At 38.8% G+C, this 12,569-nt stretch overlaps 1 protein-coding gene across 1 annotated transcript in view; it reads right to left on the reverse strand.

The window, feature by feature from the left end:
• Positions 1-502: 502 nt before the first annotated feature.
• Positions 503-12,569, reverse strand: part of cspg4 (chondroitin sulfate proteoglycan 4) — a 70,666-nt gene continuing 58,599 nt past the window's right edge. Inside the window, exons 10-12 of the mRNA XM_046038456.1 lie at positions 10,521-10,681; positions 4,534-4,717; positions 503-3,419 (exon numbers count right to left, since the gene is read on the reverse strand). Of these exons, the coding sequence (XP_045894412.1) occupies positions 1,549-3,419; positions 4,534-4,717; positions 10,521-10,681 (2,216 nt within the window). The 3' untranslated portion in view covers positions 503-1,548. The remainder of the gene's footprint in view (positions 3,420-4,533; positions 4,718-10,520; positions 10,682-12,569) is intronic.

Raw genomic sequence — 12,569 nt, forward strand, 5'->3', positions numbered from 1 at the left:
AAGACCAATAACGTCCTGCCTGTGGTCTACAAACTGTGTTCTGTGTATTTTTGTGGTCAGTGCTGTGCCAGTCCAGTGAATATTTACAGGCACTTTGGAAGCATGCAGAAATAATAACATATGACAGATGATGACATTACTTGGAGCTAAATTCAATCAACCTGCAAGCTGAGGCAACAAGTTTTTCCTTTTAAACTGTTTTTAGTATTAAACAATCTTTTCCACACAAAAGTCAAATTACTGAAATATTATTGTGTGATGACATTAAAGAAATAGCTTGACATATTGGCAATACAGAGAGTTACACGAGAAGACCGATACCACTCTTATACCAATAGCTTAGCATAAAGACTGGAGAATTCCCCCCGGGGATCAATAAAGTATTTCTGACAAGGGAAACAGCTAGCCTCTTTCAGCTAGCCAGGTTTAGGAAGTCACTGTGCCTGGCCAAGAAACAGTCTGGCACATAACCCCCCCCCCCCCCAAAAAAAACCCCAACACTTTTTGTTTTTACACAGTTAATTATACAAAGTGTGTGGATTATACAAAAGATATAGAATATGTTAACTAGTGAGCTTTTGAGGTGGAGACATTTTTTACCTTTGGGCAGAGCCAGCATATAAGTTTCCCCCTAGTCATGACGTTTAGCTAAGCTTCGCTGAGCTAAACGTTTCCTGGCCGTACCTTTATATTTAAAGTGGTATCATTCTTCCCGTCTAACTAAAAAAGGGGAAATAGCATGTTTTCCAAAATGCTGTACTACTACTTTAAACTGAATTTAGCCCTCAGAAACATTATACAACAGTGCCTTAAAAAACAATGAAAAATAAAGAGAAGGTGTGCCTGGTGGTTCACCAGCGTACCATGAAGCCTACTCTACTGAGTCCTTACCGCAATCACCCTAGGTTCAAATGCATTGCTGCATGTAATCCCCTCTCTCCACCCTGCCTTTCCTATCTCTCTCTACTAACACTGTCAAATAAAGCAGAAATGCCAAAAAATTACCTTGAAAAAAAAGAGACAAATAAAGAGAAGACACATAGGCAGTTTTTCATCTTCTCGATAATACAGCATATATTTACCTCATCATCCATGTACAAGGTGTGTCAACTTTGCAAATTAACCAAAAACTAAAATCAACTATCACAAAGACTTTAAATTACCTATCCACTCAAATGAATAATATTGGCCTATGATATCATATGGAATACAATGACAGAGCACACCCAAAATACTTTTTGCAAACACATGGCATGTTTATGTCTTCATTTGTGCCCTTTGACAAAAAGGAATGATAAAACTAAAATAAATAGACCTGGCATGAGCCTCCTTAGATACTGCCTCTTTCTTTGCTAATAAGTATTCAGTGTTTCATTGCCTGAGAATTTGCCCATAGTTATGTTAAGATAAGTAAATAACCAATGGTGTGAAAATATGTTTTCATTTAAACTGGTGTGGCAAGAGGTCTCTAATACTGAGAGGAATGATTTTAGGAGGCTTCCAAACGGTTGAGGATCCACCTCTGTCTGTGTCCTGTCTCAAAGTGTCTCAGACCCAGTACTGGTTCTTTTTCAAAGCCGGATTTGTTGTCCGACAGTGCTGCAACAACTCTGGGTCTGCATCTTTGGAATCCATGTTGGACATAGGTATGTTATTGGCTGGGTCAGTTTTGCGAAAGGTTTCTGTGCCGGCCACCTCTCCATTTTTGGGCTTGGATGCTGCTGTCTGGACGTTGTGCTTGCCGGTCTTGTTTTTACGGATCAGGTAGTATGCCAAGATGGCTGCAAGCAGCAAGAGGAGGAGGATTACCAGGATCGGGATGAGAATAGACCAGAAGTTGCTGCGCCGGGAAACATGGGGTTTCTCGTGGGACCTAGAGCCAGAAGATGTTGTAGTGGGGGCATCTCTGTGGGGCCAGTCCATGTCGCCCCTCCAGTGGGGACTAGCTGGAGTGGAACGAGGGGAACCAGCCACACTGGGAAGATCATTACTGTCCTTTGATGAGGCTTCTGAGGGAATCCTCAACAACGTGGCTGGGTAAACCCCAGAGGCATTGTAGGGGCCTGTCTTGAACGATAGCACACATTCTGCAGGGGGAACCCCATAGGCTTTGAGCAAGAAGCGAGCCTCGTCCTGAGTGACACTACCTTGTGATCTGGAAGAGCTATTTGCAATTTCCATAGCTATACGGCCCTCATCCAGGTCCTTCTGGCTGAATGTGTCCACTGGCTGGCCTGCCTCAGGACCTCCAGACCTCACAAAACGAGCCTCTCTTGGCTGTTGGATGACAGTGAACGTGGGGGAGGTTCTGGTCTTGTTTGCCAGGGGAGTTGCATCCAGAAGCTTCCTGTCCAGTTGGACAAGAGCACCTTGGGGTAAGAGAGGATCCCGGGCAATGTTGGCCAGAGGCTGGACTGTGATGTTGAGGACAGAGGAGACATTAGCAGCCCCGCTGCGGGCTACAAATGCAACACTGTCTCGAGGTGAAGTGGACTTGATAAAGCGGACACTGACTCTGCCTTCTTTGATCTGTGTCTGGGTGAAGGCGGATGTAGGCTGCCGATCTACCATGACAGCTGCATACTTAGGAACACTTGTGATCTTGTAAAGGATGTCCTCCTCAACAGGGCCCCCAGTAGTGGCCCTCAACATCTCCTCCGTCACCAGGGTCTCATCATCGCCTTGTTTCACCTTAATCTCAGGGGCTTTGTCAAGAACCAGGGTGCGAGCTAGGATGCCAATGTGGAGCGTGTGTGGCTTTGTTTGGTGCTCTCCATCTGACACAATGAATTCCACAAAGCCATTGGCAAGGCTGCCATCGCTGAAGAAGCCCACCTGCCCACGGTTGACCATCTCTTGTGTGAACTCAGAGATGGGGTCCATTGTGAGGGAGTCAACTAGTCGACCGTTGCTAGGGGCTTTGGTCACTTTAAAGTGCACTTCGTCTGGTGGACTGTCCTCGTCTTGAGTGTTAAGATGCAACTGGGTTATGATAGTCATGGAGCCTTGAAGAACCTCCAAGAGCATGTCTATAGTGACTAGTTCGGGAGGGTCAGAGCCCCGCCGTTTGATTGAGATGTTAAAGATCTCCTCTAGGACCACAAATTCGGCAGGTGAGGCCACACCACGGCTCTCAGACTTTAGACGGGCCCTGAAAGAGAAACTGTCAAAAGAGGCCCCTGAGTCATCATGGAGATACTCCAGGTTTCCTTGATTTATATCTTCCTGCATGAAGGATGGGGCATTACGGGGAAGGTCCTGACCATCCAGGGTGATACGTCCGTGGTCAGGGAAACGCCTAATCTCAAAAACCACATCCACATCATCATGCTCATCTTCATGTAGGCTAGCCAGAAGGTTGGAGGCGTCAAGAATTGATTCGTCAATGGCTTTCCTCTGTCCTTGCACAATTTCCAGACCTGAGCGGAAACAATAAAAACAAACAGAATTAAATGTCATCAAATTCAGTTTCCAAAGATCCTTTCTATCTAGTTTTGTCTGTCTCTTGTCAATATTTAATTATGCAGCACACAACATATTTAGGCTGCTGACACATTAGGAGAGACAGATGGAGCAGGCGGCTTGTTGTTTTGGCAGCAAAAGAAGCAGAAGATAAATCCCTTTATAACTTTGTACTATTCAGGCAATGAAGAATTATATTATATATAATATATTATATTATATACATAATATGAATTTTATTCTAAAATAAAAATAAAATAAAATGAAGAACATGTAAAATTTTCCAGCATAATGACAAATTAAATAGAAATACATATGAATGTGAATTTGATCAAAACATACATCTCTTATCATGGGATTATTTCCAGATATTTTAATAATCAATAGTGACTCAATTGTGACTGCCAGGTGAATTTTCCAATCTGAGAACAAAATTGATAGAAATTTGTTGACAGCAGAATCTTTTAATGAGAATTTGTATACATCAGCATATTGGTCTTAGAAATTATGTTTTCAGAATAAAATCTCTTTAAAACATTACAAAACTGCAAAACATCAACACTTTTTGACATTTTCACGAAAACAGATATGTTGAATAAAAGAATTATAAATGGAGTCACATGACTACAGTACTTGAGTCAGTCAGTCACGCCACAACCTACAATTAGTACTGTCCAATGTCTATTGTATTAATGGTCTCATTATATTTGTTTTTGAGGCTGTAAAAGAGCTTGTGTGCTCAGCCAGTCTACCCTGTATGAATAAAAGTTAAATTAATGAATACACATCTGAAATATCTATTTAAATAAACCATGGCTGCAAATGGTAAAAACAATATTTCCACATTGCTACTCCAGAGCTATTATTTTAGGCGGAGCCCTCTAATGGGGTTTTACAGGCTTAGCCACAAATCTCTGAATCTCAACATCTGTGGAAATGTGTATACAATAACTACGAATGTGTGAAATGTGTGATAGAGTGGCAATTTATTTGGATACTCATTTATTAAAATAAAAACGTACCATTCTGTCATTTGAAAACATTATGTTATTTTCTAATTTTGTCATTTACCTTTGTTCTTCCACAGCTGTGAGGAGGTGTTGCTGTGAGCAGCATAGTAAGAGATGGTGATGGGCAGGATGTGACGGACCTCTGGGGCTGGCTGGGATGACAGAGTAAGCTCTATGGAGTCCCTTGCTACCCAAAATGGTTCCTCAGGTATCTGGTGCTCATAGTAGACTGCTCCTGACTCCAGCTGTGTGTTAGGGGAAACAGAATCAGAAGATAAGATGTAAACTGTAAGCTGTTTAAAACTCATAATATCATAATTTGCAAGTTTAACACACTGGCGTGGATAAAACAATTATAAAAGAAAATTATCATCCAATAAAGACAACAAAGTTTACTTTTTTATATTGTGGCACATGTGTCTTTTGGAAAAATATTATTCAGTTTCCGTTTTCAGTATCCGTTTTAATATACACATAATGGGTATTTTGGCCAAACATCTACTATACCGTTCCAGGTTCCAAAATCCAGGATTTTATCCGTTGATCTTGTCAATATGAGCTTTCATTTTGACACCCCGTTTGCAGTCACTAGGTAATGACTAAGTTTTTATTGGAGTGATTTTGAAGACACAGACATTTTAGTTTGCTAAAATATTTTATTGCTCTCATTCCCACATTTGTGAGCCCCAATGTAAAATGGGAGCTCAAATGGCTGCAGCAGTGGTTTGGCTCAGCTGTACTGGGATCCGGATTTGAGAACTGGAATGTGACGGCCTGTGTTCGCTCTCTGAGGTCACTGTGTCCCAAACTCAACTCTTCTCTCTCTTACATACACACACACACACACGCACGCACGCACACAGACACACACACACACACACACACACACACACACACACACACACACACACGCAAGAGTATATTCATGTATGCACAGCAATAGCTATGAAGAAACAGTCTTGAATCAGATGGAGATGAGAGTGAGAACACACTGCCACCATGGCAGACAAACGCTGGGCATATGTGGTCAAGTTGTGTATACCATAATCCTAAACCAAATCCATTAAATGCAGAAAATACAGAATCAGAATGTTTTGATATACACATTTGTTTCTTTTGGTTAGCTTATCTGAGTAAGATGAGAAAAACAGAAGTGCTTCTTTCCTTTATAGACAATCAGTAAAAAAAGAAAAACAATTCAGTGAACAAAGGAGCTCTTTGAAATCAAGGGCCACACCCTGATGAAGAGTTTTGTCGACACACGTAGGTGTCAGCCATTTAAAACCAAAGGCATTTTATTATACTCAAGAACCAGAGTCCCTGGAATTTTCTTTCCTTTGTGCATGTAAAAATAAAAAATACTGTAATAAATTCCTTGAAAACACTTAATTTGTTAGGTATTATTGTTTGCCTGTGGCCCCTTGTATATTTGAATCTTCTTCAAGCATGCCCATTACATACAATGGCTTTGACAGAGAGATAGATTTATTTGACAATAATAGGTAAATAATAAGGAAAATGCAAGACTGCAGTCACCCAGTCCTGTAAAATCTCAAAGAGCTAAAACCTTACTAGCATGAACAGTTCATGCTAAAGATGAACCCGATGAGCCTAAACAATGAGGCCCCCTGCTGGTGAAGAAGAGTGTTGATGCCTCACATGTGAGTTTAAAAGATAACTGAAGCAACAAAATGGACTGTGGTTTTAGATTTGGTTTTAGTCTGTTGATGCTTGGTACAAACCTAAGAAAAAAACTACAGTGTATGTGAGTACATTTCTAATAGCTATAGAAAGATTTAATGGTCTCTCCAAAATACATGAAGATGTCCATTTCATGTTTTTTATTATATGATGATTTACAGGCAACAGCAAGTTTTTTGTTTGCATTGTAATGTTATATGTAAGAAATTATGTTCTTGTCTCACAAAGGTTTCACCACACTATAGTATGTGTCTTAAGTCCATGTGGGTTGGACACTTGCATATGTACCCTACATAACATGGTTCAGGTTAGGAAATATTGTGTTCGTTGTTAAAACAAAACCGATGTTGACTGTTGGTAGGAGACTGGATCCAAACCAGTCTTCAGTGTGATTATCAGACACTTTTTACCAGCATAATCAGTTATTAGGAAAGCGTAACATAGAGTAGGTCATTTTCAAGTGTTTGAACAAACGTCCAATACTGTTGTTCTGGTGAGCACATTTTTTGCAGTCATCATTTCTCTGTTATGTAAGCAAACTTAGTTATGGCTGTTTTAGTCTGGAATGAGTGAGCTTTACTTTCGAGTTTATTGCACAGACTTCTCCGATATAAATAATAATGAATTAAAGTGGCATTATGTCTTCTTATACTGTATGTCCGTCTGATGGTCTTTGCAGCAGATGACTAGAGTGCCTTTAACAGATATGACTGCTTAGTAACACACACCCACTATCAAAAGGAATGTTGAAAGTGAAAGTGGAGAGGATTTAGTTGAAAAGAAAATGAACAATAGTTGAACTTAAAGAGCCCCCTCAAGCAACAGATTATTTTAAAAAAATCCATTAAAAGATATTTTTTCCTTTTGCATTTTTTTGGCCATAAGCTTTTTTAAAAACAATGTTTTGCTTTAATGTATTTTACTGTTTTACTGTTTACTGTTTACTGTTAATTTATTATCATTAAAGATTATTGTAGAACATTCATCTTACAGTTTTTTTCAATTGCTAACCTGCATTGGTCAAAACTGACGTCACATTGTCAAAACTCTTCACACAGTCAAAAACTGTGAATAATTTTTCATTGCTTTCACACAAAATGTATTCAGTGACCACTTTCTCCAAAATCCATGAACTCTTTCCCCATTACTACTTCACCACCTGCAAAACACTATATATCTGCAGCACATTTTTCAAATTCTAACATACTGTGTCCAAAACTGTTAAAAACACATTCAAAACAAAATGTTTGCAAATTTCCTGGATTTTTGCTGTAGCTGGACAGATATATATAGAAAATATTTGCAGAACATTTACATCCATTTTATGTTTTAGAGAAATATGTGTAATGTTTTGAATGTGGTTTTACTGTAAAACTGCAAGCTGAGAGTAAAGCAAGAAATGTGCTTTATTTTAGCAGAATTGGTTCAAGGGGATGGTACATCAATTACAGACTGTGGTCATTGGTCATCACAACTGAAAAAAAGTGTATTGCAGCACTGAAATGTCAGAAACTTCTTTTTTTCACAAGTAAATTACTAAATGTAGTTCTGATTCATTCTTGTAACATATATTATGGTACAGTCAATACAGTTTTTCTCATTTGCTAAGACACACTAAATGAAACTGGGATCTGCTTGATCTTCATCATCACATTATTAGCACAGCAGAAGTCAGAACACTTTTTCATTTGTTTCACACATTTTTCACACCCTTTGTCAAAACAGTTACCACGGATCTCATTGAAACACCCCGAACTCTATTAGATTCACTGTGTTGAACAAAAGGAAAACATCTAATCACAGCTGATAGAAAGTACTTGCATAATTATAAATCTCTATGCACCTGTGTGAAACTCATTTGCACAACTCTTCAATCAGCAATCAGTCCCCATCCATCTATAAAAGATGCCACCTCTGTGTTGCTATTTGCAAGCATGGATCAAAGAGGCCATAGGCACGGAAGGAGAGCAAGAGGCCATGGCAGAGGAGTTTGTATGCGTGGTGGAGGAGCTGCAGCAGCAAGAGGACGAAATCGAGCTCAAGTTTCAAATAAAATTCAGGCAAAAATTATTGACCATGTCATCAATCATTTAGAGAGGCTGGACAAAGGGTCCAGCCCCTTCTGAGTTGGAGCACTGTGGCATCTATTGTCAGGCTTTTTCGGAATGAGAACAGGTAATTCACAGTGTTACTGTAATGTATACCACTGTGTATTTCAGCTTTACTGTATTGCCCTATTAGCAGAACAAACTGTGTCTACAGTAATGCAGATGTTTTATCAATCCCATGTATGTGACTGCCATACAGTAATGTCAATTTTGACATGCTTTTTGCTTTTACTTTATAGAATCCACACATTAACACACACTAGTGGCAGTGGAAAGATATTTAGTATTGAACAGGAGTCTGCCATTGTAGATATGGTAGTGGCAAACAATGCAATCAGACTGCGTGAAATCCAGACAGCAGTAATTGCAGATCAGGGAGCATTTAGAAATATAAACAGTGTGAGTTTGGCCTTAAACGAAACCATGTCAGAATGAAGCAACTGTACAGAGTTCCATTTCAAAGAAACTCTGACATCGTAAAGGAGGCACAATTCCAGTATGTGCAGGTACAGATTTTTTATTGTAATACCTTGTTTACCATAGTTACATGCGACTGAAATAATTTGCTTTATGAATTTGCTCTTTTTCTTAGAGAATAATGGAGCTTGAAGCTGAAGGGGCACATCACAAATTCATTTTTGTGGATGAAGCCGGCTTCAACCTCTGTAAAGTGAGGAGACGCGGCAGGAACATCATTGGGCAGAGGGCACAGTGCCAGGTCAGAGGGGTGCCAATATCACCATGTGTGCTGCCATCTCCAGTGATGGGGTCCTTTGCCACATACCAACTATTGGCCCATACAATACAGAATGCCTCATCACATTTCTTGATGCATTGGAAGAAATATTGATTGCACCCAAAGAGAGAGGGCTGTTGAGGCCTGGCATGACTCCATATGTCATAATGTGGTTTTTCACCACTCTCGCCTTGTGAATGAATGGTTTGCAGCACAGCCTCGTATTATCACGCAATTCCTCCATGCATACTCGCCTTTTCTGAACCCAATCGAGGAGTTCTTCTCTGCTTGGAGGTGGAAGGTGTATGATCACCGGCCATATGAGCAGATGCCCCTCCTGGAGGCAATGAATGATGGTTGCCTGGCAATAGGTGCAGAGGACTGCCAGGGATGGATACGCCATGCAATGAGGTATTTCCCTCAGTGCATTGCAAGGGAAAATATGTTACAGGTTTCTTCCATTTTTTCTCAGTCGCTTTGGTACATTTGCAAAACTATTTGTATTGGTAAACTATGGCTAAACTTTTGATGACAATGATTGAAAATGCACAAGGCTGTACTTTTTCTGTATGGCATAGTTCAATTTCAACAGTACAGAGTTACAGTAAGCATTGCAAGAGATTGGACAGGATTCACAGTTACACTTTTACTGTATGCACTGTAATTTGTTGACAGAGCATGTCAGACTATTTTACAGTACTGCATAGCACAACGGAAACAACTACAAAATAAGAAATGGAAACATGAAAATACCCCCTCCGGTTGATGTTCCTGTCTATTGGGCCACATTTACAAAACAAGTCTAATAGACATATGTAGGAAAATGCATATTATGACGTGTTCAACCATTTTGCATGTAGTGACTTACGCAATGACATACAGTAAGCAATTGATAATGTAGGAAACAGCAGACAAATGTACATAATAATTTGCATAAATGTGTCAAAGCATGTGCAATTTGCAATTTCTGAAAAGACTGAGAAATTGCTTTTACATATGATGTGCACAAGTGACTAGATGATGTGGAATTTGAACAAGTAGAATTTAAATTCTGATCTGAGAAATGTATCAATGTGACTGAAAACAACTGTATTCTGTAATGAAATACTGATTTATATGAAAATATCAGTAACATTTCAAGAATAAAAGTTCAACAAATTTACTAGTTAGTTAGTGTTTTGTAGGTCAGTGTGTTATGAGTGAGATTGTATGCTTTCTGAGTGGGTATTGTTGCCAGTGTTTTGGCTGAACAAGTTTATTTTGAGGCTTATATGAAGTGTTTTGGTGGTTTGAGTGACTTTTGGAGGTGAGATTAACTGTTTGGCCAGGATGCATGTTGGTAATGCAGACTGTGTGAAGAGTTTTGAAAAAGTGGCTTCAGTTTTGACCATCGCATTTTAGCAATTGAAAAAAACTGTAAGAAGGTAGGAAGTGAAATGTCTCCCTCAAAGAAATACATCCCAGAAACACACATTTATCATAACACGCAGAAAAGGTAATTACCTGTGATTGTGAGAAGCGGGTAATTTCCTCATACTGGCTTCTGCCATTGGCCAGGATAAGTCTTCCCAAACGGGGTGGGCGGATAAGTGAGTAGCTTATCTCATTTCCATCCTCACTGGTTACAGCCCCCAGATTGGCACCCGTGATGGGCTGCCTTGTTCCTGTGTAACACACACACACACACACACACACACACACACACACACACACACGGTCCTCTGAGTGCTGAGATGACTCTGTGGAAAATGGCCTTTTGGAAGTGTACTCGAGCTTGTGATATTAAGCAGAGTCTGGAATTGCCTCAAACTTTAGCGGTTACAGTAACTCATGCACATTGCTGTGCAGAAGAGTTTCCTGATGGTGAAAGTTTCATTCCAAAATGTTATCCAAGCTTTCAAGCTCATTTCCTGTGTCATGCATAAAAGTAAAGTTTGTTATGAATAGAGCTGAGGTTATTGCTTGTGCTGACACTTGTGCTCATGAAACAGTTTCACCTCTCAAAAGTTTAAATAGTGACAGGTACATTTTATTTTCAATGTATTTAAACTAACTTGTGACAAAACATCTTTGATACGCTACTTAAATCAAGCACCTACTGTAAAAGGAAGAGTAATCTTAAAGACTGTATAGCTTTTCTAAGAAGTAAAATTACAATATTCCCCTTATGAATAAAACCTGAATTCTTAAGATATAAAATGCACACTTGCTGAATTCAATACACTCAGGAGTTTTGAAGCTACAAGCTTTCTTAGTCGGGTATGACCAGTAGCTTGTAGTGGCTAATCTTAGCATAGACATTAATCAGTGAGTTTAGTGGCTTTTTGACTTTTCTCTACTTGTTCTCCAGTTACACAACATTTTAGCATGTTTCAGATTAACATAATAATATGCTTAAACTGATTCTGATGACAATTGAAGTGAAGTGATGACACTTCTGGCCACAGTGGCTACTGTTCAGCATAGGTTACATTGTCTCAAATTAAATTAGTAGAAATAACTAAAATCCAAAACTCTTTGGCATATTTACTCTGACACAAAATTGACACTACATCTAAGTCAGCAGAATTTTCTACAACGGGGTATTGGGGCTATTGTAGATTTAAATAATTATGGAGCCTGGGGAGGGTGTAATATTCAGAGAAAAAAAATCTGAATTTCTGAGATTAAAATGTTAAAATGTTTTGAGAAAAAAAGTGTAATGTTTTGATTTCCTACAACTGATATTTTATCCCTATAACCTGCACATCAGTAGTGGCCACCGCCCATGGACTACAAATAATAATTTGCTTTAGCTATATCTGATACAATACATGTATTGTACATTGTCCTTGCTAAATAAACAATAACCAAACAAACTAAATATGCATCATTCAAATTAAGTTAAGGGGAATCAATATCACCCCACGTGAGTTTTACACAAGATCAAAACAGACAGACCAACTACATTAAATGTAAGAAGGACAGAGGGACACTTTATTCATGGAACTCAAAGATATTGGGAAGAAAGTTGTATTTTGTGTTTCTTGTATTGTTGACTTTGATATTCCTTTATTTCCTTAATATATTTATTGGTATATTTCCTTCTCTTAAGGAAGGAGAAGCATTTTTATTATCTGCATGCCAAATATACAGTTGTTGAGTTTTTGAAAAAATCCACTAAAAACATTTTATTAGCCAGTGGTTAAAAGGACTTTCAAGCTAGCTATGTACTGAAAAATTAATATTCGCAATAAAGGGAAAATTCAAGGACTTTGGAAACATGTGAAGGACTATTCACAGTAGTATTCTTCAATACAAGCACTCTATTTTTCACAAATGAATTACTAAGGTTTTGACAAAATGTAGGCAACATCATTTTTAGTTTGTAATTTTTATTTTTTGACCATGTTTTGTATGTCTGTCATAGATACAAAAGAGAATAAAAATAATGGTATAAGGAACTATTAATATATTGCTGTAAGGACTAAGCTGAAGAAGTGACCGCACATTTGGCACTGTGGTTATCCTTTCATCACCGACATCTTCATGGCTCAATATCTGAAGGATTCT

Source organism: Micropterus dolomieu, linkage group LG22, assembly GCF_021292245.1.
Source record: "Micropterus dolomieu isolate WLL.071019.BEF.003 ecotype Adirondacks linkage group LG22, ASM2129224v1, whole genome shotgun sequence".
NCBI classification, from domain to species: Eukaryota; Metazoa; Chordata; class Actinopteri; order Centrarchiformes; family Centrarchidae; genus Micropterus; species Micropterus dolomieu.